At 40.0% G+C, this 27,322-nt stretch overlaps 1 protein-coding gene across 5 annotated transcripts in view; it reads right to left on the reverse strand.

The window, feature by feature from the left end:
- Positions 1 to 27,322, reverse strand: part of LOC136873739 (phosphatidylinositol 4-phosphate 5-kinase type-1 alpha) — a 561,879-nt gene that overhangs the window by 405,048 nt on the left and 129,509 nt on the right. For all 5 annotated transcript variants that reach the window (XM_067146914.2, XM_067146913.2, XM_067146910.2 and 2 more), the window contains exons 5-6: positions 14,797 to 14,949; positions 2,227 to 2,391 (exon numbers count right to left, since the gene is read on the reverse strand). In XM_067146914.2, coding sequence (XP_067003015.2) covers positions 2,227 to 2,391; positions 14,797 to 14,949 — 318 coding nt within the window. The remainder of the gene's footprint in view (positions 1 to 2,226; positions 2,392 to 14,796; positions 14,950 to 27,322) is intronic.

Raw genomic sequence — 27,322 nt, forward strand, 5'->3', positions numbered from 1 at the left:
ATATTATGTGCTTGTGCAGAAATACAGTGTTTGATAATGGAAGTGTGATATTATTGTGGTGATATGGTGTTAATGCGGCAACGTATTTAATAGTTTTGACGTAATTGCCTGAATAGATTATTCCTAGGTATTGTGAATTCGCTGTGCATGACGATTTGTGCGACGTGATAAGGTGTTTGATACGGTAGGATCTTTGAAAATATGTACATGGATAGAGAGATGTGGATGGTTATAGACGTGTCATTAGGATTGCGTATTTTATGATGATGTAATGTGAAGGTCCTGATGATGGCATTGGCGTTAGGAATTGTGTTGGTCATGCGTGAATTTTGAATGTTGTTGTGATGAATGATTTATTTAGGCACGAGGCCGTATTTTAGAATAATGTTATAGGATTTTGCACTCACGAACACTAATAGATGGTCGTCACATTTATCCTATTTAAATACAAGATTGACCAGAGCGCACGATATTAAAGGGATGTTTAGGATCTTCGCAAAATAATCGGTAACGTAAAGATATTGGGTCATGTCGTAAAGGAAATATGATCTCCTATGGTAAGTAAATCATTTCTTTGCTAGTTGGATATTTTGTAGATCGTTTGAGTTGATGCCTAGTGCTGATGTAGTTATTTCAGGCCAAACGTCGCAGTGGAATCCGGAGGTGCAGAATCAACGTAGTTAGAGAAGGTTATTGTAGATGCTGCAATGTCTATTGATGTCCTTTATCTAGGTGCAGTCTTCGATGAATGTTCGAGAGGATCGAGTCTGTCTTTTAAATGCATGATTTTGATGGATGACATATTATGTTACGATCCTGTGTCTTTCAAACATTTCTCTTGCATTTATGATGATTTTATGAATTTAGAATAACGGTGTTTTCAAGTTGCTAGGTAGACAGTTTACCAATAAATAATGCGATGATTTAAATTAGAATGACGGTATATTATTAGAGATTTGAGTAGGAACAGCATTCTGAAGTGGCCGATTCTATAATTCCTAGTTATTTATTTCGAAATGCGTGATGGATAATAGATCTTTCACTGTAAGCCTTCAGCAGAGGGACACTTTGTCTTTTTTGTTTTTCGATTTTCTCTTGATTGACGATGTTATAATTTCTTTGTAACAAGAGCATGAAGTTAGGTGTTTATTTCAATTTTAACGTAACATTTATTTTTTTTCCTTTCTATATCCGTTTGTGTTGCTAATAATTTGCTCATAATGTAATTGACATTCGAAGTTATTTGAAGTCATTAAACGGAAAATCCTTCCATAAATGAAACATTTTTACAGAGTTCTCATTTGATGTAGCGTAGGAATACTAGGATAGTTATTTAATTTAGGATAAAATGAAATGATAGTCAACGTATCTTGATGAATATGCCAATATCCTAGATCTCTTAACATTCTGTTGCGGAATATTCATGTAATTTTTAGGCAGAAAATGACGATTACTTTCTACGTTTAAACCACACTGATAACAGTCCACTATATAAACCTGTGACCCGACTCGTCGGACTTGCACGTCCCTAGAGTGGAGGCTTCATGGATCTCCGACTGCTTTGCTTTGCCGCGGCATAACCCAACACTGAGATACAGAATTAAGATGTGCAAAATGGTCACAGGGATTGCTGTCAGGGCTCAATATATTATATTATATATATTATATTATATATATTATATTATATATATTATATTATCAAAATATTTTGATCTTTTCGTGTGACCTTCCAAGAGTTAAAAATTCGTAACTTACATAGTATTTGGACTAACTCAATGAAATCAGGCGACATATATCCTTCTAGATGTGAGAGCTCAGAAAGAAAATTACAGAGGTCTCGTGGCACAATTATAGGTTCTAGATGACATTTTGTAATTTCTTTACGTGGTCCTAAACTTCTGACCGGTACTGTATATTAACAAGAAAAGAAAAGCTTTTTCTACCATATAATATCAATGAAAAAAGTGGTTTAAACAAAAAAATGTTTTAAAAAGTTATAAAAACCTGTTTCTTTTCAATACTGTCTAAAGAACAAAGTATGGCACAAGCCCATATATATGACAAAGCCAGGCCAGAGAACAATGATAAGATGAACTATAGCTGGATACCTAAATAAATTCTCTCTGACTTATGCCAGAAGAGAAGGACATCTGGGAAGGCTAAGAAAACACTGGATACAGACCATACAATACAAGAAAAATGATAATGCAGTATATCACCACTCACTTTACGTTTATATGTTGAACCCTTGAGATCATATTTTTGATGCAGCTTCACTGAAGATGGTAGCAAATTATTCATAGCTACCAACCGGACGTTCTTTGAGTTACATTGGTAACAATATAGGCCAAAGAACTTTGGCAACAGTGTGCGCGGATTCTGGTTCAGATTCTGCAAACAGAGATCATTATAAATATACACAAGGAAAATGAGAACAATAAATATGAACACAACATTGACAATAGATACCTTAACCCTTAGGATTGCAATGGAACTCTCAAACACTAATTAATAGAGAAATGTACACTCAAGTTTGAGCATTAAATAAATTTCACGCAGGATGCCTTGCAGATGTATGCGAGAACTGTACCGTCAAATTAGTCAGTATGAAAGAGGGCGCATTATAGGCATGAGAGAACATGATACATCCATCTGAAAAATTGCTGGTCGTGTGGGACAAAGTGTGCCGGCAGTGTAGCGGGTGTGTACAGAATGGTTCATCAGGCTGTAGAACACAATGAGAAGGCTCTGGTCGCACCACTCAAACCACCCCCCGAGAAGATAGACACCTCATCCGCATGGCACTACAGGGCAGATCTACATCCTCCTTGGCTATAGTGCAACAGTGGAACAGTGTAACACATTGTATACTATCAGGAGTGACAGTCCGTTGCCGTTTATGATGGTCTGGGTTACCGGCGCGTCGTCCACTTCTCCGCCTACCTTTGATTAATGTGCATAAACATGTTAGACTGCAATGGTGTATGGAACGTCACTGGGGACGAGAATGGCAGCAGATAGTGTTTTAGGACGAATCCAGGTTCTGTTTGTTTGAAAATGATGGCTGCCCGCATTTTGGTTCACTGGAGACGGGGGGGGGGGGGGGGGGGGAGGAGGCAGCACACTGACTGCATTAGCACAAGACATACAGCGCCAACTCAAGGTCTTATGGCAGGGCCTCCCAGAGTGCATGCCCCGGTGCATTGCACGGCGCAAGGTGTAAAAGACCACTTCGCTAGGTTGACCAGAGTGCAGACCCCCACTTCTGGATTTTACGCAAAAGCACCGCCCCTCTCTGTCCCTACACCTATCTCATTCGCTCTGCCTGTCTCCCCCTTCCTCACTTGCTCTGCAGTGCTCCACCATCCGAGCCGAGTTGAGCCGAGCTTAGCTGAGCGTAGCAGAGTTGCCCCGAGACAAAACGCTGGTCCGAACCGAGCCAATGCACAGAACCTCTGCGCCTCGGTTTGAGCGCGCGAGATTTTGGGCATTTGAGAGGTCCTGCCTTATGGTGTGGGGTGCTATTGGGTACAACCACATATCACAGTTGGTACGTGCTTGTGATCAGTTTGACCTATGTGAATGACATCCTGCGATCCGTAGCCATACCCTTTCTGCACAACAAACCAAACGCTATACTTCAGCAAAACAATAAGCGACCACATGTTGCTGCACGAACACATGCCTTCTTGTTGTCACAGGATATCAGACTGTTGCCCTGGCCTGCCCAATCATCGGACTTGTCGCCAATCGAAAATGTGTGGGATACAGTGAAATGATGGTGCGGCGCTGTGACCCAATGCCAACCACCAAAGATGAACTGTGGAACCAGGTGAATGCAGCATGGATAGCTATAACCCAGGACACCATTCGCACCTTATACGTGTCGATACCATCACGCATGGAACAAGTTATCAGTGCCCATGGAGGACCCAGTGCCTACTAGGCAACGGGACACATGAAGATGAACCTAGGTGATTGAAATGCTAATGGTTTCCGCAGAACATACTAATGAACATGTCCTATGAATATGTACTTCCTATCTCTAGTCTTTCAAGGTGTTCTGCTTTTTATGAACATGAGTGTATTTATTTAACTATATGGTGTTTGTTTAATTCTATGATGTCATTACAAACACCATATTTATACACATAATGGATGCCACTGCATAATGGATGCACCATAATCTATCCCTTACAAAATTGGAAGAAAAAATCCTACTTAATGGATGCATTTAATTTTCAATAAAAACTGTCTTAGTAACATTTTAAACTGAATGGAGTGCAGTATGCAATAAACAAGTAAACAGAGTGCAATGGTTGCAGACTCAGTTATGCTGACCACACAACACACTTTCCACAAAAGATAGCAATTATTTCCACAACATGTGTGTGATGCAGATGGCAATGTGTAGTATTTTTAGAGTGCATGTAGTATTTATTGGCAAAGATGAAAAATGAAGGACAGAGAAGTCATGTTCAAATTTAAGGTTTAAAACATCAATGCAGGAAAACTCAAATTGTGAATGGTTCTTTCTGATGTGAATGTGACATAAATGTTATCTATGTGATAACAGTAACAAGTATCGATACATCCTTTGTAGTTGCTACTGGTTTACTATATTGTTACTGTTGCTACGGATTACTTGATATTCGAGATGGTGTGCGTTTAAATGTGTCTAATTTTTTCATTGCAAACTTTTTCTTGTGCAAAAGACAAACCATACATTTACAACCATTCCAATCAAACCACAAGAAATAAATTTAATAATTAATCTACATTGTCAGCCTCAACAAGTTACAAGGTCTTGATAATTGAGTGACCCCACTTTTTTTTTTTTTTTTTTTTTGCTTTACGTCACACTGACACATGTCTTATGGCGACGATGGGATGGGAAAGGCCTAGGAATGGGAAGGAAGCGACCGTGGCCTTAATTAAGGCACAGCCTAGCATTTGCCTGGTGTGAAAATGGGAAACCACAGAAAACCATCTTCAGGGCTGCCGACACTGGGGTTCGAACCCACTATCTCCCGATTACTGGATACTGGCCGCACTTAAGCAACTGCAGCTATCGAGCTCGGTGACCCCACCTTTACAATACAGTACAATGTTATTCCGTTTTACTTTATTTTCAAAAGGGACATGTTTTGTGTCTTCCTTGTGAGACACCTTCAGCCTAAAATATTATGATAAACACATGATATTCTTAACACTATAAAACAATGACTTATCCTTAAAATGTTTAAGAGTCAAGATGACTCAATCTGTCACGTGTAAACATAGTTTTAAAAACAGTTCATGGTGTTAAAAATTATTTTAAGACCAATTACTAAATGATGAAAATCCCATTGAGTTTTGATACTCAAAATAAAAATTAATATGATGATCACAGTGTTCTAAAATCAGCATTAAATCTTGAAATTAAGTCTGTCATCTCAAGTTGGAAGCTTGAATACGTATGTGTGTGGTTAAACAGGGCTTGGTTTTTAAGTGGAATTACTCAATATGTTGGTTATGTAGCCGGACAATTCGTGCGATCCATATATTATTGATGTACGAAATATTTTCTCTGCCCTGTTTATCTCTCTCTCTTGCCCGGCCGGCTTGTGTGTGGTTCTGTGTGGGACTGCTGTTTGATGTTGATTGCCGACAACCAACCAACATACTGTATTGAGTAATTCCACCTGCTTCAACACCATGAAAAAAAAATCATTTCTGTACCGAATAGTGACGGGTGACGAAAAATGGATTTATTTTGAAAACCCGAAGCAGAGAAAATCATGGCTGTTACCTGGGGAAGTCAGTGCTTCAACACAAGGCCAAATTGCTTCGGCAGGAAGACCATGCTTTGTGTCTGGTGGGACCAGAGCGGTATTGTGTATTATGAATTCTTGAAGCACGGTAAAACCGTTAATGCACAACACTATCACCAACAAATGATTAATTTAAATCGCGCATTGACCGAAAGACGACCGGAATGGGCCAGAAGACATGGGAAAGTGATTTTGTTACACGACAATGCGCCGTCTCACACAGCAAAACCAGTGAAAGACACCATGAAATTGCTTGGATGGGACATCCTTCCTTACCCGCCGTACTCCCCCGACCTGGTGCCATCTGACTATCACCTCTTCGCATCAATAGTGTACGTGCTCGCAGAGCAGCACTTCAGCAATTTTGAGGAAGTTGGAAAATGGCTTAACGAATGGTTTGCCACAAAAGACAACCAGTTTCTCTGGCATGGTATTCATAACCTACCTGAAAGATGGGCAAAGTGTGTAGAAGACGATGGCCAACATTTTGAATAAACAAAAAATTAATTTTCCTTGAAAATTATGAGTTTTTTTACCACAAAAAATGGCAAAAACTTATGCATACACTAACATGGCATTCCCTCCTTCTCCACACATGTTCTATGGTGTTGTAAGTCTGGAGCCCGAGGGGCCCAATTTAGCAGTTCAATGGAGACCTGCTCTAAAACCAGCCATGAACATGGCTGCTTGTTTGGATTGGGGAGTTGTCAAGCGCGCATGCGCGCACGCACACGCACACACACACACTTGGAACCATAATATTCTGCAGAATGTCCATGTATTAGTCCGATGTGGGATGGTCGTCTATCCAATGAAGCACTCCAGCTCAGACAATACCCACCTCAAACACGACACAGACATGCGGCCACTGCATGAACATACTGCTATATACGTTTTGTCCATAATGGGCTCCCCGTGGCCTGTAAATATGAAGCATCTCGGCCTCCACCGAACTGAAAGAAGTCTCGTCAGAGAAAATCACATGACCCATATTACGATTTAACTCCATCATGGCAAAGGTGCATCGAAGAGAAAAACTGCTTGTCTTCTGCGGCAAACTATTCGTTGAGCCATTTTCCAACTTTATCGGGGAGAGACTCTTTGGTGGAGGCTTTTCTGCAGTGGAGTCTGTCTTCTCGTAATCGTTTACAGGCCATGAATGGACATTCAGAAAAACTGGTCACCTGCATGAGCTCTACAAAGTTTAAGAACAGGTTCTCTGGTGAAGTTTCAACTAACCTGTTCTCATCTTCCCTAGTAGAAACTTGCTTTAAATCCTTGCCCGGTAAACGTCCTATGTCATCTGACAACCAACACTGCTATATTCATCTCTGTGCAGCCTTAAGCAAAAAGCCACACTGAATTGCTGCCTCAAGAATGCCAAAATTGCCATGCTGGTCATAAGCTAGCACTTGCTCTTTTGATATGTATGAATAATGTGCAATGTCAAAACTGAGTATAGCATTTAGCATGAAAGCTAGCTCGGCCAAACTTGGTGAGCTCATTGCCTGGTGTTACCACGGTGTATTCATTTGGTGGTGGGAAAAGTCCACGCTGGGATTGGAACCTTGAGTTGTTATAGTAGCTGTGCTACGTTGGAGCATGCCATGTGCTTATAACTGATGATGATGATGCTGCTTGTTGTTTAAAGGCGTCTAAGATCTAGGTCATTGGCCCCTAATGGTACGAAATGAGACGAAATGTAATGACAATTTATAAGTTCAAAATCATCTACTGAGCAGACTAAAAAACGTGACGAAGAAGAATGGATGGATATGAAATAAAAACAATCAGTGGATCCGACCAAGAAACTATCATAAACTGACCAAGGGACTGCTTCTAAAGCACAATCCTGAATCAAGAATGCTTGTTGTCTAAGGGGGTCCAAAATCCAGGTCAACGGACCCTCATAATGGTACTTATTGCTACTAAAGTAGAACCATGGTATTTGTCATGTTATGGTAATTATCAAAAGTAGTGTAGACTCATGGTGTTCCACACATTATGGTACTATTCGTAAGCATTGTACTTCACACAGGTAATGCAGACCTATGATGTTAAATAATGGTGCCACTCATAGGCAATGCAAACCCATCTAGATGTATTAATCATGGGCACCAGTATTCCCGTGGTGTTCCTCACATAGTGGGTACTAATCACAGGCAACTCAGACCAACGGTGTCTCTGATATAGTTATACTAATCGTAGGCAACGCCCAGACCTGTGGTGTTTATCACAATGGTGCTAATCACGGGTACTGGAAAACCCTTACAGACTCACCTTCTGTTGCTACCATTCACAAACCTATTGTGTACTTAACATAGTGGTACTACTCACAAGTGGTACATATAAGTTAGGAAATTTGTTTGGAAGGGTAATAGGGAGGTACATTCAGGGAAACAGGATGGCCTAGGGAACGGTGATAAGGGAACAGGGAATTGGAAATCAAGTACGGATGACATAAAATTGTTAGTGTTGAACTGTAGAAGTATTGTAAAGAAAGGAATAGAATTAAGTAATTTAATAGATATATATTTACCAGGTATTGTAATAGGAGTTGAATCATGGCTGAGAAATGATATAACGGATGCAGAAATTTTCTCATGGCACTGGAGTGTGTATCGTAGAGATAGGATAGGAATGGTGGGAGGGGGAGTGTTCATTCTGGTGAAAGAAGAATTTGTAAAGCTATGAAAAAGTTAAAGATGAGACACATGAAATTCTAGGTGTAAGGCTCATTTCTAAAGATAATAGGCAACTTGATATATTTGGAGTGTACAGATCGGGAAAGGGTAGCACTGACGCGGATTCGGAATTATTTGATAGGATAGTCAGCTATGTGGGAAACGACATGGAAAGAAAGGTGATTGTAGCGGGAGATCTGAATTTGCCAGATGTCAATTGGGAAGGAAATGCGAACGACAGGAAGCATGACCAACAAATGGCAAATAAGTTAATATGGGAAGGACAGCTGATTCACAAAGTGATGGAACCAACCAGAGGGAAAAATATCCTGGATGTGGTGCTGATAAAACCAGATGAGCTCTATAGGGAAACTGAAGTAATAGATGGTATTAGTGATTATGAAGCTGTTTTTATGGTAGTTAAAAATAAATGTGATAGAAAGGAAGGTCTTAAAAGTAGGACTGTTAGGCAGTACCATATGGCTGATAGAGCATGCATGAGGCAGTTTCTAAAAAGTAACTATGATCGGTGGAAAACGGTAAATAAAAATGTAAACAGACTCTGGGATGGGTTTAAAGAAATTGTTGAGGAATGCGAAAACAGGTTTGTACCTTTAAGGGTGGTAAGGAATGGTAAAGACCCACCCTATTATAATAGAGAAATAAAGAGACTAAGAAGGAGGTGCAGACTGGAAAGAAATAGAGTTAGAAATGGCTGTGGAAGTAAGGAGAAATTGAAGGAACTTACTAGAAAATTGAATCTAGCAAAGAAGGCAGCTAAGGATAACATGATGGCAAGCATAATTGGCAGTCATACAAATTTTAGTGAAAAATGGAAGGGTATGTATAGGTATTTTAAGGCAGAAACAGGTTCCAAGAAGGACATTCCAGGAATAATTAATGAACAAGGGGAGTGTGTATGTGAAGATCTTCAAAAGGCAGAAGTATTCGGTCAGCAGTATGTAAAGATTGTTGGTTTCAAGGATAATGTCAAGATAGAGGAGAAGACTAAGGCCAAAGAAGTAATAAAATTTACATATGATAACAATGACATTTACAATAAGATACAAAAGTTGAAAACTAGAAAAGCGGCTGGAATTGATCAGATTTCTGGGGATATACTAAAGACAAAGGGTTGGGATATAGTACCATATCTGAAGTATTTATTTGATTATTGTTTGGTCGGAGGAGCTATACCAGATGAATGGAGAGTTGCTATAGTAGCCCCTGTGTATAAAGGAAAGGGTGATAGACATAAAGCTGAAAATTACAGGCCAGTAAGTTTGACATGCATTGTATGTAAGCTTTGGGAAGGCATTCTTTCTGATTATATTAGACATGTTTGTGAAATTAATAACTGGTTTGATAGAAGGCAATTCGGTTTTAGGAAAGGTTATTCCACTGAAGCTCAACTTGTAGGATTCCAGCAAGATATAGCAGATATCTTGGATTCTGGAGGTCAAATGGACTGTATAGCGATTGACCTGTCTAAAGCATTTGATAGGGTGGATCATGGGAGACTCCTGGCAAAAATGAGTGCAATTGGACTAGACAAAAGAGTGACTGAATGGGTGGCTATATTTCTAGAAAATAGATCTCAGAGAGTTAGAGTAGGTGAAGTTTTGTCTGACCCTGTAATAGTTGAGAGGGGAGTTCCTCAGGGCAGTGTTATCGGACCTTTATGTTTTCTTATATATATAAATGATATGAGTAAAGGAGTGGAATCGGAGGTAAGGCTTTTTGTGGATGATGTTATTCTCTATAGAGTGATAAATAAGTTACAAGATTGTGAGCAACTGCAACGTGATCTCGAAAATGTTGTGAGATGGACAGCAGGCAATGGTATGTTGATAAACGGGGTTAAAAGTCAGGTTGTGAGTTTCACAAATAGGAAAAGTCCTCTCAGTTTTAATTACTGCGTTGATGGGGTGAAAGTTCCTTTTGGGGATCATTGTAAGTATCTAGGTGTTAACATAAGGAAAGATCTTCATTGGGGTAATCACATAAATGGGATTGTAAATAAAGGGTACCGATCTCTGCACATGGTTATGAGGGTGTTTAGGGGTTGCAGTAAGGATGTAAAGGAGAGGGCATATAAGTCTCTGGTAAGACCCCAACTAGAGTATGGTTCCAGTGTATGGGACCCTCACCAGGATTACCTGATTCAAGAACTGGAAAAAATCCAAGGAAAAGCAGCTCGATTTGTTCTGAGTGATTTCCGACAAAAGAGTAGCGTTACAAATATGTTGCAAAGTTTGGGTTGGGAAGAATTGAGAGAAAGAAGAAAAGCTGCTCGACTAAGTGGTATGTTCCGAGCTGTCAGCGGAGAGATGGCGTGGAATGACATTAGTAGACGAATAAGTTTGAAAGGCGTTTATAAAAGTAGGAAAGATCACAATATGAAGATAAAAGTTGGAATTCAAGAGGACAAACTGTGGCAAATATTCATTTATAGGAAGGGGAGTTAGGGATTGGAATAACTTACCAAGGGAGATGTTCAATAAATTTCCAATTTCTTTGAAATCATTTCGGAAAAGGCTAGGAAAGCAACAGATAGGGAATCTGCCACCTGGGCGACTGCCCTAAATGCAGATCAGTATTGAATGATTGAAGTAAAGGCGACCCATGGTGTTCCCCGCCTGATGGTAATAATTACCAAGTAGGTTCATGGTTCTAATACAATCATTCCTTGGTCGCCCCTTTTAGTCGCCTCTTACGACAGGCAGGGGATACCGTGGGTGTATTCTTCATCTGCGTCCCCCGCCCACAGGGGTTGCTCATAATTTTATAGTGCTGTATGCAAGTCACGAGGGGGAAAGAGAAGGGAGAGAGGATAGTGAGAGCAACTGATGCAATGAGTGGAAACTACAGGCCATATTGTAAAACATACCCCCCAGCTGACTGTACAAAGCTGAACACAAAGTGGACTTGACTCTGTACTTTTATCATTATTAAAGTTCCAAATCATCTATTCCTTTAAAGAATAACTTACAATTTTTCCAGAAGGAAGCCTTAAATAACTTTTATAGTGCAGATTTATGTTTACTTTCATAGTACCTTATTTCATTTTTAATAAGATATCAAAAATTAATTATATCTGCTTGCAGAATAATGGGATCTAAAGAAGGGCAAGGTCACATACTTTGCATTTGTTGACCTACAAAAAGCATTTGACAAGGTTGAGTGGTGCCAGATGTTTCAAATGCTAAGAGTAGCAGGAGTAATGTTCAAGGACAGACAAGTCGTCTGGAGTCTCTACAGAGAAGAAGTGGCTATGATAAGATGTGGCGGGCATGACCATGAAGCAAACATCAAACAAGGTATAAGACAGGGACGTGCCCTCTCACCAGTATTCTTCAATGGGTCACAAGCTAGCACTTGCTCGAGATGAAATAAGAGATAAACTATGGCAAAGAAGAGGAAATTTTAGATCCAAGGGGAGAAAATGGATGTGCTTTAGTTTGCTGGTGATACCGCTGTAGTAGCAGCAGGCAAGGAGGAACTGAATACAATGTTGGAAGTAATCGATAGTAGCTTTCTAATTGGGTACAATATCGTAAATTTATACGGACAAGAGAAGGATACTTGTGGTAAGCAGGCAACCATATCAAAGCTGAATAAATTTGCATGAGAAACAAAGACATAGAAGAGTTTACTTAATTAGGAAGCAAAACAACGGTTGATAGTAGAAGTAAAAGAGATCCAAATAGTAGAATTAACCAATGGAAAGACAGCCTTCAATAAGAAAGTTAAGCTATTCACTTCTAACAACAATAACTTGAGACTAAGAAGACAACTGTACAAGATACATGTGGAGCATGTTCCACTATGGAAGTGAGATCTGGACACTAGGTGCAACAGGCAAAAGAAGGATCGAAGCATCAGAGTTATGGTGTTACAGAAGAATACTCAAGAAATACTGGACAGAGTTAGCAACCAAGAAGTACTGAGAAGAATAGGAGACACCATGCTTGACACAGTACACAAGGGAAATGAAGAACATATGGATTGGACACACAATTAGGTATGGAAATCTACTAGCCATGACTTCTGAGGGTTCTGTGGAGGGAAGAAATTATAGAGGTATGTCTAGATTGAACTACATCAGGCAAATAATGGAGGACCGAGGCTGCCAATCCTACATGGAGCTTAAGAGATTGGTGACTCTTACAGAATTGCTGCCAACCTCTGGGGTGACAATCTTAGAAGAAAACTTCTGCTGTTAGAGTTGCTTAATTTCAGGAGAAAATTAACACTGAAAATCCTGAAAAGTGAAAAGAATTATTTAGGAAAGAGAGAGAAATTGCATGAAAAGGCAAGAAGAGGTGAAATCTTCATAAAATAAGAAATTGTTATGAAGGAAAAAACAAAAAATATTTTCTCTTTGCAAAAAGCTAATGATGATGAACATGTCTTTCAATAAATGAAACTCAAATACTGATAACGAATGATTTATTTGCATCATTTCACAGAGCATCTTTGCCGACCAAGGCTTACGGTAATGACTAACGTGACATCACTGATGGTACACTTTCTACTTCAACACACACTATTTATCCAAATCCACAGCATCTTTGGTGACTAACGTCTATGGTAATGACTAATGTAACGTAACTTCTGTCACACATTTGATCGAGTTACACAAATTTTCGGATAACCCTGGAGCCGTAAGACATATTCATATCAAAAAGGGAAATGACATGCTTCAGGGTATAAAAATGGTGTAAAAAGAAAGCTCTTGAAAAAAGGGATCTGAGTAACAAAAATAAGACTCCTGAGAAGGGAGCGGATTCATATGCATCCGCAAGCACTCTAATTCAGAAACAAAAGCAGTTTTTAATCACGATTAATCCAGGGGCATAAACTTTTTATGAATGAATCTAAAATTAAGATCTCTCTATTCAAATTCCATCAGTTATGTGCAAAACATGTCATGCCTGTTAGTAATACCCTTCACAAAATGTGCACATCTGCATACAACATGGGAATTAAATATTTCTGACATTCCAGTATTTCACTGACTCACAACACTGATGAAAAGATGTGAATGTTGTAAGTCACATCACTGTGAAACAGGTTATCATGACAATGTCCTACTGAAAACTGACTGCTATTTTCCTCAGCAGGTAAAATGGTGATGATGATGCTTGTTGTTTAAAGGGGCCTAACATTAAGGTCATCGGCCCCTAGGTAAAATGGAAAGAGTGGAAAAAAGTGTGAAGGCTACAAGTAAAAGAGAACAAAATATCACTTGAGGACGTTGAGACAAAAATAAACAGTATTCTTCCAAGCTCTAAAAGATATGCATTTGTGAAGAATGAACAAACCCAGTATTTTGAAAAAAAAAAAAGTAATCTAACAAAATGTGAAGCAATAATTCAGGAAGATTGTACTGAAAATTACAGATTAATATTACCAGATGAAATAGGCCCTACAAAGTGTCCATTGGCTACAACTGCTGATAACAGTTTTCAACTGCTGCTTGTTGTTGCAAACTATGACAGAATTTTATGTAGTAGTAAATGATGACTTAAGGCATTCAAAGCAGTCAACATGGACATTTCAAACAGAAAAGCCAGAACTGAAAGTTAACAGTTTGTATATTTTTTTCAGATTATTGTGCTTCACAGATTAAAAGCAAGTACTGGCAGAAATTAAAAGACAAGCTAAAAACACAAACTATTCTGTTGCCATTGATGCTTTCACGGCCCGCACTTATTGAGCTGGAACAGCAGTTTCATCTGATGATGTCACATGATCACAGCTCATCAACATGGCGGGATCCCGGTCCTCAGAGGTAGTTTCCGCATTGCCCATGGCAATGTATTTGGCAAAAGTGGTACCAACATCTTGCAAATGTGACTGTGTTGTTTAATACCCCATACACCATACATGTATTTAAATTGCACTTTCATACGCGATTTACATTGCACTTCTGTTTACCTTTTAAGTGGGTTGAAGAACAAAATTTGAACATGTGACAGTTATGCAATGAAATTTTAAAATCTAATTTTTGTATTGATAATGAAGGATGTGGTGATTACGTGGTGAAATACGGTAATATAGATAAAATCACACTGCCTGGCCTCATGTAATCTAGGAAAATTTAACAAAACTCTACCTCCACACAGCAGGATAAACAATTCAATATTAAAGCTGAATTTTCAATGAAGTTCACATTTTACTGTTCCTTCCTCCCTTCTATAGTTATTACATATAGCTGGAATGTTATACTTTCAATCCTGCTGTAATCTTAACAGAAGAAAATTAAACATGTTTCAACAATAAATATTTCTTACCATATAATAACCAGGAAGCAGTTTCTGTAAGAATTCTCCCTCTTTATGCTGTACAGTTTTGATGATGAATTCATCATCTTCTGTTAGGTAAAATATACTTCCACTGGCACCAGGATTTGACAATTCTCTCAGAGGGGCACTGCACATAGAAATCTGTTGAACAGGAAAAATTCAATATTAACTGCTACATCATAAGAGTAACATGAGGGAGAATTACATTTACCTTTATAGTTCAGTTTCCAGATCTAACTTCATCACTAAAAAAAGACTTTTGATGACAATTGTTACCAATGGAGCAGGGAATACAATAATATTATATTTGAAATATGCATATAAATATACCACTTGGAACTATTGAAAATAACTATAAAAATACCTGCAAGAGATGCAATGTGTGTTTCTAATAAGCTATTATTATTATTATCATCTATTTTAACTTAATTTTATTACTTTTATAAAATGTTAAAACTATAATGATGTTTGCATAATAAAATTACACCATATCTTTAAATAGCCTAGTATCTTCCCCTCAGAAGGGTTAAAAAGATTAAGAATTAGTATGTTCATTTAAACATTTTTCATATTAAAATTTAATCACTGGCTTTTTTAGAAAAGAAAAAAACTTACAAAAAGCCAAAACAACAAATTGCACATCAAATGAAAAGACACATTCCCTGTGTGAAAACTAGCTCTTAATTTAAAGTACCCAAAAGGCTCACTGTCACTCTTAAAGCAAATGACATTAGCAAAAGCAGCTTCGTCAACTAGAATGAGATTTAATGTTCCTGGCAGTAAATTTTACTCCACAGCTAGAAACAGAACAATCTCTCTTTAGAAGATTCCATGAACTACTATGACCTCACAAGAAACTACTGTCTTCCTGTATTAAGACTGGAAAGAGGACTTCCATACTACAGATTTTTATTACCATGACAACTGGTTAACTAGTCACTCACTCCAATTCCCAGAACAATAGAACTGCTCTGCATAGCCTCGAAGGTTATCAATGCTCCACCTGAGAAACTTACAACGTGCAATTCCCTCACTATGAGCAGGATAAGACAACTTTCTACATTCAATATTCAACACAAGCTATCTATGCATATTGCAACCAGTCTATTAGGCAATTTTCAAGCCTATGTTCATAGTGAAGGTTTGAAAACATAACTATGTTGTTCAGCCCACATGAAAACTTGAACTGTTTACTGCAGCCGTCTTGCAGCAACTGTCATCCTTCCAGAGCTGAAATGCAGAGTAAAATTACCAACAGACCCAATGATAAGCAACAGCAAACACTAACACTCACTACAGATTCTGACAGCAATACTATTTTTATGAAGCATGTATGAGAATACACCCTCCTCAATATGATTCAAAACAGTCAGAGGGACATAAAATTCTCTATGAAAGTATGCAAAATACCTCACGGTCCCACCTAGTGTGAGCTGAGAAGCTATGCAATATGCATATAAATAGCTTGTGTTGAATATTTAATGTAGAAAGTGGGGTTTTTTTTTTTTCAATTTGCTTTATGCCACACTGACACAGATAGGTCTTACGGTGATGATGGAACAGGAAAGGCCTAGGAGTGGGAAGGAAGCTGTGACCTTAAGCAATATACAGCCCTAGCACTTGCCTGGTGTGAAAATAGAAAATCACAGAAAACCATCTTCAGGGCAGTTGACAGTGGGGTTCAAACCCACTATCTCCCAAATGCAAGCTCACAGCTGCGCGCTGCTAACCACATGGCTAACTCACCCGGTGTAGAAAGTTGTAACGTCCTACCCACATAGAGGTAATTCCATGGGCTCTCCTCTAAATTGTAAAACCTAATGTCTGGGAATTCTTTCAAAGAAATATTTCCTAAATAGCACTCTACAATTGGATCAGTTTAATGAGGGTGGGAACCACATTGCTGAGAATTCTCTCACCACCAAGACTCATAGAAGCAACGATGATGATGCTTGTTTAAAATGGGCACAACATCTAAGTCATGGCCCCTAATGGTGAGAGATGAAACTAATAGTAATGAAAATTACAATTTATCCACTGACTAGAATTTAAAAAATGATTATGAAAAATGAATATGAATTTAGAATAATCAGTGGATCTCATTTGCAATGCCTTATTTACTTGTAAAATTGAATTTTAAAATAAATTAAAATGTAATGACATAATGCATTGCCTTTGAAGTCAAATATATTTCATGCAAATTATGTTTAAAAAATTAAAATATACAAAGACAGGCTAAAACAGAGTCAATAGAATACAAAACTAGTTAACAATAACATAAAAATTAAAAACAAATATCAAATTCACTTTTAAACACGATAAAACAGGCCACTACCCCTCATAAAACAGTAACTCTTGACTGCTCGCCATCTCTTAGAATGAGGGAGATAGTACTCAGAAGTTTTAGACTACAGCGCAGATAGGCCAGGCCCACGCACTCTGTAAGGATGTGTACTGTGGTCAGATGACCACCGTAAGTACACAATGGGGGGACCTCTCCCTTCAGTAAGTAGGAGTGTGTCACTACACAACGGCTGATCCGAAGATGATGTAATACCACTGCTTCTCTCCAAGAAACTTGAAGGTAAGTCTTCCATCCTTTAATAGTTCCTTTAATCATTCTCAGCTTATATGAAAGAGCAGTGGTCTGGCACTTAGCTCCCAATGAGACATTACTAAATGTCTCAGCTGAGAACAAATATTACAGCCATATGGCTTGGGCGTCACAAAAATGTGATTCTGATGCTAGAACTCACACACCCATCCAGCAGGTCCTGGATCCCCTGCAACAGAGGGTGCCAAGGGAAATATGCATCGTCAGATTGAAACATGCTCACAGAGTTAGTATACAGCACAAAGTGCCAGCATTCATTGGGCAGCGCGAAGGCTACTGCAGAGCTTCAAGGATAGCATAGAGCTCTGCTGAGTACACGCTGCGTGTTTCCAGTAGAGAAAAAAGAAACCTCCCATTATCAGCTACTTTATGCACAGCCTACATGCCTTTGAACCATCCATGTAAATAACTACTGAACCCAGATACCGGCCAACAACCGACAGGAAAAGACTCCGATAAATGGGGGGGGGTGCATGTTTACCTTAGGGCCAGTATGCACGTCCAGGATGATTTCAGGTCGAATTAATCACAGAGGTACCTTAGTCGTCTAACAAGACAAGGAACTGAAGGTAGATGAAACTATCTGTAAAAGCTATCCAAGCATATACAACTGGCTGTGTGCTCGTGGATAAGCAGCATACAGCTGACGGTTTGCTTTATGGAATATGCAGGGATAGCTTGGGTGAAGTGGCATCTGTCACAAATCTGCAGCATAGGATAATAGCATTTGTTGGCGTCTCAGCTGTAAAGGCGGCACACCAGATTCTGCAAGCAGGCTAGCGATGGGGTTAGTACAGAAAGCTCCCATTGCCAACCTAACTCTGCTGTGGTGGATACTATTCAGTTTCACAAGGACGCTTTGCCTTGCTGATCCATATTGACGCAAGTGTAATAGACGGATATAACTTGAAAACAATATTCCTTAACCCATGGGTAAATAATGCAGTATCAAGCTCAAATTATTATTATTATTATTATTATTATTATTATTATTAGATGTGAAAAAGACCAGAAAACTGATCACGCAAAGCTCACCTAGAAGTTGTGCATTTCCTTCTTTGCCAGGCAGCCTTCAATTTTTCTCTCATCGTGGTTCTTCGTTCTTCTGTCCACTTAGCTCCTGTCTTCTTCTTGTGGTTTTTTCCTGACTACTTCCCACTTGTTGATTTTCGTTCTGTAGCAGGTTCGGTCAGCGATGTCGGCCACTTCGATTCCTGATTTTTCCAGGTCTTGGCGGATTTCTGTTGTCCACCTATTTGTTTTGATGTTTTCTGTTGCCTCAAATAAGATTCTTGATAGTCTGTTTTCTGGAAGGCATCTGATGTGTCCGTAAAATTTCAGGAGTCTTTTTCTGATGTCGGCCGCAAGGTTTGAGAGCTGCTCGGTTTTTGTACGCGATTGCAGTCTATATCCTTCATCAGTAAATTTTGAGCCGAGAATTTTTCTGATGATTTCACATTCCTCTTTCAGGATGTCTTCGAGTACTGTTTTCCTGTGGAGATCCAGTGTTTCACTCGCATATAGTATTTCAGGTTTGATCACAGTATTGTAATGTCAAATTTTGGTGAAGATTGAAAGGCATTTTTTGTTGTAAATGTTTTGCGTTCGGCCGAGGGCTCTCTTCATTTTCTGGATGCGGACCTCGAGGGCCTTCTGTTCTTTTCCTGCTGGTACTATAATTTCTCCGAGATATCGGAACTCGGTTACTTTTTCGATTGTGCCAAATTTCGTGTTCATATTCTGGAGGCTGCAGTGGTTACACATGACCTTGGTTTTCGAGAAGGAGATTTGTAGGCCGAATTTTTCTGAGTATTTCTTGAGGGTTTCGACTTGGCTGATTGCCTGTTGTTTGTTTATTGCGAGGATCGCGAGATCTGTGAAAGCGAGACAGGAGATTTTTACATGTTTTCTTGTCATACTTAATGGTTGCCAATTTCCTTGAGCTTTTAGAGCTTGTTCCCATTCTCTCATGATTTTGTCCAGGGCTATGTTAAAGAGTAGTGGGGAAAGTCCATCTCCTTGTCGGACACCGGTTTTTATCTGAAATTTTTCAGATATATTTCCCATGAATTTTACTTGGGAGGTTGTGTTGGTGAGAGTTAGTCTGATGATTTTTTGAGTCTTGTTGTCCAGTCCGTATTCACTCAGTGTTTGGAAGAGGGATTGCCGGTCAATGGAGTCGTATGCTTTCTGGAAGTCAACGAAGGTGCAGATTGTGGGTTGTCTTCTTGTATGTCGTAGTTTCAAGATGGTTTTCAGGTTGAGTATCTGTTCTGCACAGGATCTGTGGGGCCTGAAGCCCACTTGGTATTCGCCTATGAGTGGTTCTAGTTGTTCGTGTGTTCTTTGGAGGACTGCGGAGAGGATTTTGTATGCGACTTGCACCAGGGAAATTCCCCTGTAATTGTTCACATCTGTTTGGTCACATTTTTTGTGAAGTGGAATGAGGAGGGCGTTTGTCCAAATTTCTTGTATGATTTGTGTGAGTTCTTGGAGAGAATTCTTTCCTAGATGTTTAAGAAGCTCTGCTACGATGCCGTAGTCTCCGGATGCCTTGTTGTTTTTCAGTCGTCATATGTGTTGGTGTACTTCCTCTTGTGTAGGTGGGGATGAGTCTGGGCTGGGTTTGGGTTTGGGTGGGGTTTAAGTGTAAACCTTTCCATTGGTTCTGGGCAGTTAAGTAGTGACTCTAAGTATCTGGCGAGTTCCTTGGTGTTTTTGTCATCTGTGAGTGCCAATTTTCTGTTTTGTTTTCTGAAGCAGAGGTTCTTGGGCGTGTACCCATTTAATCTGTTGTGGAAGATGCTGTAAAAATCTCTGGTGTTGTAGTTGCGGAAGTCCTGTTCGGCCGACTTCAGTTGGTCCTCCAGGTATTTTAATTATTATGATTATTATTATTATTATTATTATTATTATTATTATTATTATTATTATTATTTACGTAGTCGGACGATCGCATTATTTGTGAGGTTATGTCATGAAACGTGCTGTACATATATATACACTTACTGACAGAGCAAATGCAATACCAAGAAGGAGTGGTAAGAACTTTATGCCAATTGCAGGGTAGACTGACGTCACTGAGGTATGCTCATGATGTGAAATGCGCCGCTGTGCTGCGCACGTAGCGAACAATAAATGGGACACGGCGTTGGCGAATGGCCCACTTCGTACCGTGATTTCTCAGCCGACAGTCATCGTAGAACGTGTTGTCGTGTGCCACAGGACACGTGTATAGCTAAGAATGCCAGGCCGCCGTCAACGGAGGCATTTCCAGCAGACAGACGACTTTACGAGGGGTATGGTGATCGGGCTGAGAAGGGCAGGTTGGTCGCTTAGTCAAATCACAGCCGATACCCATAGGGATGTGTCCACGGTGCAGCGCCTGTGGCGAAGATGGTTGGCGCAGAGACATGTGGCACGTGCGAGGGGTCCAGGCGCAGCCCGAGTGACGTCAGCACGCGAGGATCGGCGCATCCGCCGCCAAGCGGTGGCAGCCCCGCACGCCACGTCAACCGCCATTCTTCAGCATGTGCAAGACACCCTGGCTGTTCCAATATCGACCAGAACAATTTCCCGTCGATTGGTTGAAGGAGGCCTGCACTCCCGGCGTCCGCTCAGAAGACTACCATTGACTCCACAGCAAAGACGTGCACGCCTGGCATGGTGCCGGGCTAGAGCGACTTGGATGAGGGAATGGCGGAACGTCGTGTTCTCCGATGAGTCACGCTTCTGTTCTGTCAGTGATAGTCACCGCAGACGAGTGTGGCGTCGGCGTGGAGAAAGGTCAAATCCGGCAGTAACTGTGGAGCGCCCTACTGCTAGACAACGCGGCATCATGGTTTGGGGCACTATTGCGTATGATTCCACGTCACCTCTAGTGCGTATTCAAAGCACGTTAAATGCCCACCGCTACGTGCAGCATGTGCTGCGGCCGGTGGCACTCCCGTATCTTCAGGAGCTGCCCAATGCTCTGTTTCAGCAGGATAATGCCCGCCCACACACTGCTCGCATCTCCCAACAGGCTCTACGAGGTGTACAGATGCTTCCGTGGACAGCGTACTCTCCGGATTTCTCACCAATCGAACACGTGTGGGATCTCATTGGACGCCGTTTGAAAACTCTGCCCCAGCCTCGTACGGACGACCAACTGTGGCAAATGGTTGACAGAGAATGGAGAACCATCCCTCAGGACACCATCCGCACTCTTATTGACTCTGTACCTCGACGTGTTTCTGCGTGCATCGCCACTCGCGGTGGTCCTACATCCTACTGAGTCGATGCCGTGCGCATTGTGTAACCTGCATATCGGTTTGAAATAAACATCAATTATTCGTCCGTGCCGTCTCTGTTTTTTCCCCAACTTTCATCCCTTTCGAACCACTCCTTCTTGGTGTTGCATTTGCTCTGTCAGTCAGTGTATATGAGTTTAGTTAATGTAAGAACCTATAATTAATAGTATATAATTTATTATTAGCTGTATGTACAATGTATAATCCACAGTAATATTGTGCAACACACTAACATCCAGAATAACGTATCTCTGATATTAGATAGTTATAATGTAAAGAGCATTCTAAAACCATGTTATTAGGCACTCTAGAATTTACTAAAAGATATGTTGTGACATATCCTTCTAGAAACCTGGCCAGGCAAACTATATGAAGAGACAGTCTCGATGGTAGAGTTGAGTTATTGTTTAACAGGAGTTGTTCCTGTGTTGTGTTTATGCAGACATGCTAAGTGACAGTCAGCAGTCAACTGTTTCCAGACGGCAGTCTCCTTGTGCTTCGTGATAGGCAGTTGTTAAAACTGGTGGTTTGTTGATGTGTGTGTTTAATGTGAAGTTGAAAATAAATTAATGTATGCAACTGATAGCATTTTGTGTGCATCTTTGTGAATACATCAATATGCTGCACCGCTGAAGTCTAACCTGGATAAAATATGTGCCTTACAATATCGTAGAAGCACCGTGCGATCCCCCCCCCCCCCCCCAAGTAGTGCTGCTAAAAAACTTCAAAATATTTAGTTACTTAGCACATTTCACTATTAACTGATGCACGTGTCCCCCACGAGAATTTAATATTGAAAAGGAGACCAAGAAATCTGTATGTGTCAACTTAAGGAAGAGCAACGACTGCCCTCCGAATAAAAGCACAGAATGGAGGTGAAGTGTGCACTTCCAGCAGAAGTCTTTGCAGCTGGAAACCAAAAGCAATGTTCTACGATCCACTGTTCCACTCTCCTATGAGCTTGCTTTAATTGTCACTCTGTGACTGCCATACTTTGTGAGCTATAATGCATAGCAAAATCATCTACATATAGCAACGCTATTACTGCTAAACCAGCAGCAACAACAACATTTATGGCAATCGCAAACGGAGTGACACTGAGAACTGATCCTTATGAGACTCCATGTTCTTGAACATGATATTGCAAATATGCCCTCCCTACTCTGACACAGAATAGATGGAGGGACAAAACATTCGTAATAAAAGCCGGCAAGTTACCTTGGAATATCCATTGATCCAGGACTGACAAGATTCCATATTGCCATGTTGTGTCATAGGCCTTGTCTAAATTAAAGAAAATAGCCACCATATTCTGGTTTGGAGAAATGTGTCCTGGATAGAACTCTCCAGGTGTACCAAGTGGTCAGCGGGCAGCTCAAAAACCACACTGGTACTCGGACAAAGGCCCTCTTTTCTCAAATCACCACAGAAGTCAGCATTCAACATCCTCTCAAATAGTTTACACAGACAGTTAGTGAGACAAATAGGTCTGTAACCTTCTGCATACTTAGGAATTTTGTCAGACTTCAGGACAGGAATTACTATTTCCACTCGCCAGTGTGACAGAAACTCACCCTCTATCCAGATTCAGTTGAAATCCCCAAGAAGATACAAGAGGCTATCCTCGCTGGTTATGGACATTATCTGTTCCAGGAGCCATATCCCTCCAAAGTGCAAAGGCGATGAGGAGTTCCCACTCCACGAAGGGCATGATATAGTCCTCTGAAGCTTGAGTGGCAAAACTAAGATGAAAACGTTGTGACTCCCACTTCAGAACCATGAAATCAGGATGGTAATTCCCGGAACCAGACACGTTTGCAAAATGACTTGGTAGATGGTTAGCAACCTTGGGTGGATCAGTGACAATACTGCCTGCAATGTAAATTCCTGGTACTGAGGATGGCCTTGTATTCCCGAAATACATTGAAGTTTAGTCCATATCCGAGATGATTGTGTATGTGATGGCATCGATGACACATATCTTTCCCACGAAGTTTTCTTACTCTGTCAAATAAGAACCCGCACGTTAGCATGCACAGAGCTTTTAAAATGTTACCAAGCTCGTCACAGTAGACTGTCCACAATAGCATTTATGGGCGCAACATTGCTTTTTTATAGCTGCTGCAATTTCTTCGTTCCACCGAGGAACAAGATTTTTTTGTTGAGGACCCCCAGAAAAACATGGAATGGACTCCTCAGCAACAGAAAGAATAACTTGTCTGATGTAAGTTATATTGTTATCTATGCTCTGACTATTCAAGTTGTTAAAGACAGCTAGTGATGTGAACTTTGGCCAATCAGCACATTTGAGACTCCATCAGGAAGGAGCCTTAATGTATTTCTGTTTCAACAAAGCAACAATAACAGAAAAATGGTCACTGCTGCAGAGGTCATCGCTGTCATACCACCAAAGCAGGGGAACGAGCGCTTGGCTGCACAGACTAGTATCAATGTGGAAGAAGGTACTGTGAGCTATGCTGAAATGAGGTGTTGGTTCCCCTGTACTCAAAATGCATAAATCCAGCTCTCATATTAACTGTTCCAACTCCTTTCCTCAGGGACAAGGCATTTCAGATCCTCATAGTGGGTAATGGGCATTAAAATCGCTCAATAAAAGGAAAAGAGGTGGGAGCTGAGCTGTAACATCAATTAATCGTTTATATTAAAAGGCTGGCCTGGTGGAAAATAAACATTACAAATCGTAGTTAAGATAGGCAATGAAACATATACCGCTACTGCCTACAGCTGGGTTCTTAATGAAACCCCTTCGCTGTAGGTGTCAGAACGAATAAAAATATCAACACCACCGGAAGCCCGGTTGGCATAATCCTGTTCTCATAGGCAATAAATTTCATATTATTCTGTACTGTAGAGCAATATAATGTAAAACAAAAGCTCAAGGTTTCCACCTATTCAATACTATTTATTGTAACCTTAACAAAGTTACATATATTTAATGAAACTAGTTTCGGTCTTGATAGAGACAGTCATCAGACAAAATCTCAACATTTTCCCATCAACATCATTCTGTTCATACTTGTTTCAGCTGAAATGAATTCTAGAAGATTCTTCAAGTGCTAATATTTTAAGTGTTTCTCCTCGTCTTCTGTGAAGTGTATTCTCCAAATTGGGAGAAAACTGAAACTTACACAAGATATGAGATTGTGATGAGTGTTTAACATCCAAATCTTTACCTGTCTTGCAATGAATTTCAACAACACAGGCTTGCTTCATAAATTTAACCTACAGAATAATTCATGTCTTGCCTTAACTTTTATGTTGACAATAATGCTTAACAGCTTATCAATGATCTTAAATTTGTAGTATGTGTTCGACAGACTGAAAAAGTTTATATAAGAGGAAGCAGCGACAAAGGACAGATAGCAGGTCACTACTTTGTGATTTTCAGCGAGGAATCCTGGTCATATCTCCTAGAGCAAGAAATATCTGGAATGGTAGTGATAGTGATTACTTTTTAAGAGAAGGCACAATACAACAACCATCCTCAAAATATCTGGAATATGATCAGCAATGACTGAAGGACTGTTTACAAAATCTCTAGTAATGAAAACTATTGTTGCTGCTGATAAGACTCTGAAGATGAGGCATAGTGTCAACCATATTTGAGTTGGCATTGTTGATGCATACTCCTCCCTAGTAGTTATATCACTCTCTTCAATCAAACACCAGGCCTTGAAGGCATCATGGTTGGCAACAATAGACCATTGACGATAATGCTTAAAAGCTCTTGTTGATCCATCACGGATATATTTTTGGTTAGGCAAGATGGAAAAGGAGGGCAGTATGTCATTAGCAGCAGCCGCAATTCTATATATAATAGAACAATCAATCAATGATAGACTCATGACATTAAACAGTTTAGTTCAGTCTGTCTACTGTAGTAATCAGTTTTGCAATTGAGGTGCCTAGATGTATTGGAATGAGAATTATGGCAACATAATATATACCAAGCAATTCACGTTCAGCTCACAGGCCGGTTGAGAGATATGGAGGTAGTGAACGATTTTGTATACCTTGGATCGACAATCAGTGACACAGGGAGGTCAGAGAAAGAGGTAAAGGACCACTCTCTAACTATTAACTGGGTTATGATGCTCAGTAATGAGCTCAACAATGAATTATGGTGGCGGTGGCGGCGGCAAAGAATCAATATCACAACAGGAAAAAATGTGCATGGCTACAAGCGACAATAGTGATGAGCAAAACTGATCGTTGTGAGCTATTAAAGTATGTCAATTACTGGTCAGGAGATATAGCAGGAACTCAACAAGATGATGCACAGTAACTTGAGGCCACAGAGGAGAGGGGAGTGTTGATGGGCCTCTAGAGTGAAAATCACATGCCGAATGTGTAGCAGGAAAAGAAGCCGAGTGTAGCAGTCTTGTTAGCAAGTTGGGCACCAAGCGAGTTGGCCATACGGTTAGGGTTGCATAGCTGTGAGCTTGCATTTGGTAGACAGTGGGTTTGAATCATTCAGTCATTCGAATCATGGAGTCATTCCCTTAATTATAACATCTCTCACCGACTCATTCATATAGAGTATGAAACTGAAGGCAAAAGTTAAAACCTTTCATAACTCCTTCCTCACTAAATGAAAATGACTCATTCAAGCACAGGGCAGCCTCATTTTCTGTGAAATATTTAAAAAACACTTAGGGATGACTGAGTTAAAAACTGAATATTCCTATTGGAGCCATTGTCTTTTATTTCTGTAAGAACTGCATCACTTGGGGGTAAACTGGGTACAGAGCTCACAATGAATAAATTAAGTATAATTACAAGGCAGTGAGCATGGCATGTTATAATTTATATTACTACTCTGATACACGACCTACTTAACCAATGGTTGCTCTCTTAGAGGCATTTAACATTTCCTGGTGTATAAGTGAGTTTTTCGTATGTAATAATATTATCTACATTACCTGTGCCATCAGTGACGAGATTTCTGTTAATTTCTTCTTAATTGTTTCGTAGCTTGAAGTGCAGCAATTTTGTTTTTCTCTGACTTTGAAGATAATCATCTACAAAACTGCACTCCTAAGAGAAGAGAAATACTAAACAAAATAGCATCAGCTAGTGGGCAAAATCTCAAACTACTGAATGTTACCGGCTTTCATACATAGCACTAATCACAATTATCTCTTGCACAATCCATGACACACCATTTTATTTCTCCTTTAGCATACTAATAGCGCTGTGTCAGAATAACTTCACACACAGTGCCGAATTTCAAGACCATGAGAACATCACAAGGAGAATCTGATTACAGTTTTAACATGAAGGACAATGAAGTTGCTTCAGCAGGGCTTGTCAAGGATACAAGTTGTGTTAGTAATTTGTCAAGATGTATAAACACCTTGTCTTCATTGCTGTAAATTCTTTCTAGGTTCCAGAGGTTTTGCGATCCATATCAGTAAGTTACATATTCATGTACTAAAGAGGAAATTCTGAGCCACCCCACATCAAGGAGGATAATCGACACGGCTTCTTGAGATGTAAACCTATTAACAGTACGGAACTGAAGAATTTGTCACTATCAAAAATTGTTCCGGTTCTTGTTAAATTAAAATCTGGCATCCCTGTTCTG

This window comes from Anabrus simplex, chromosome 5 (genome assembly GCF_040414725.1).
Source record: "Anabrus simplex isolate iqAnaSimp1 chromosome 5, ASM4041472v1, whole genome shotgun sequence".
NCBI classification, from domain to species: Eukaryota; Metazoa; Arthropoda; class Insecta; order Orthoptera; family Tettigoniidae; genus Anabrus; species Anabrus simplex.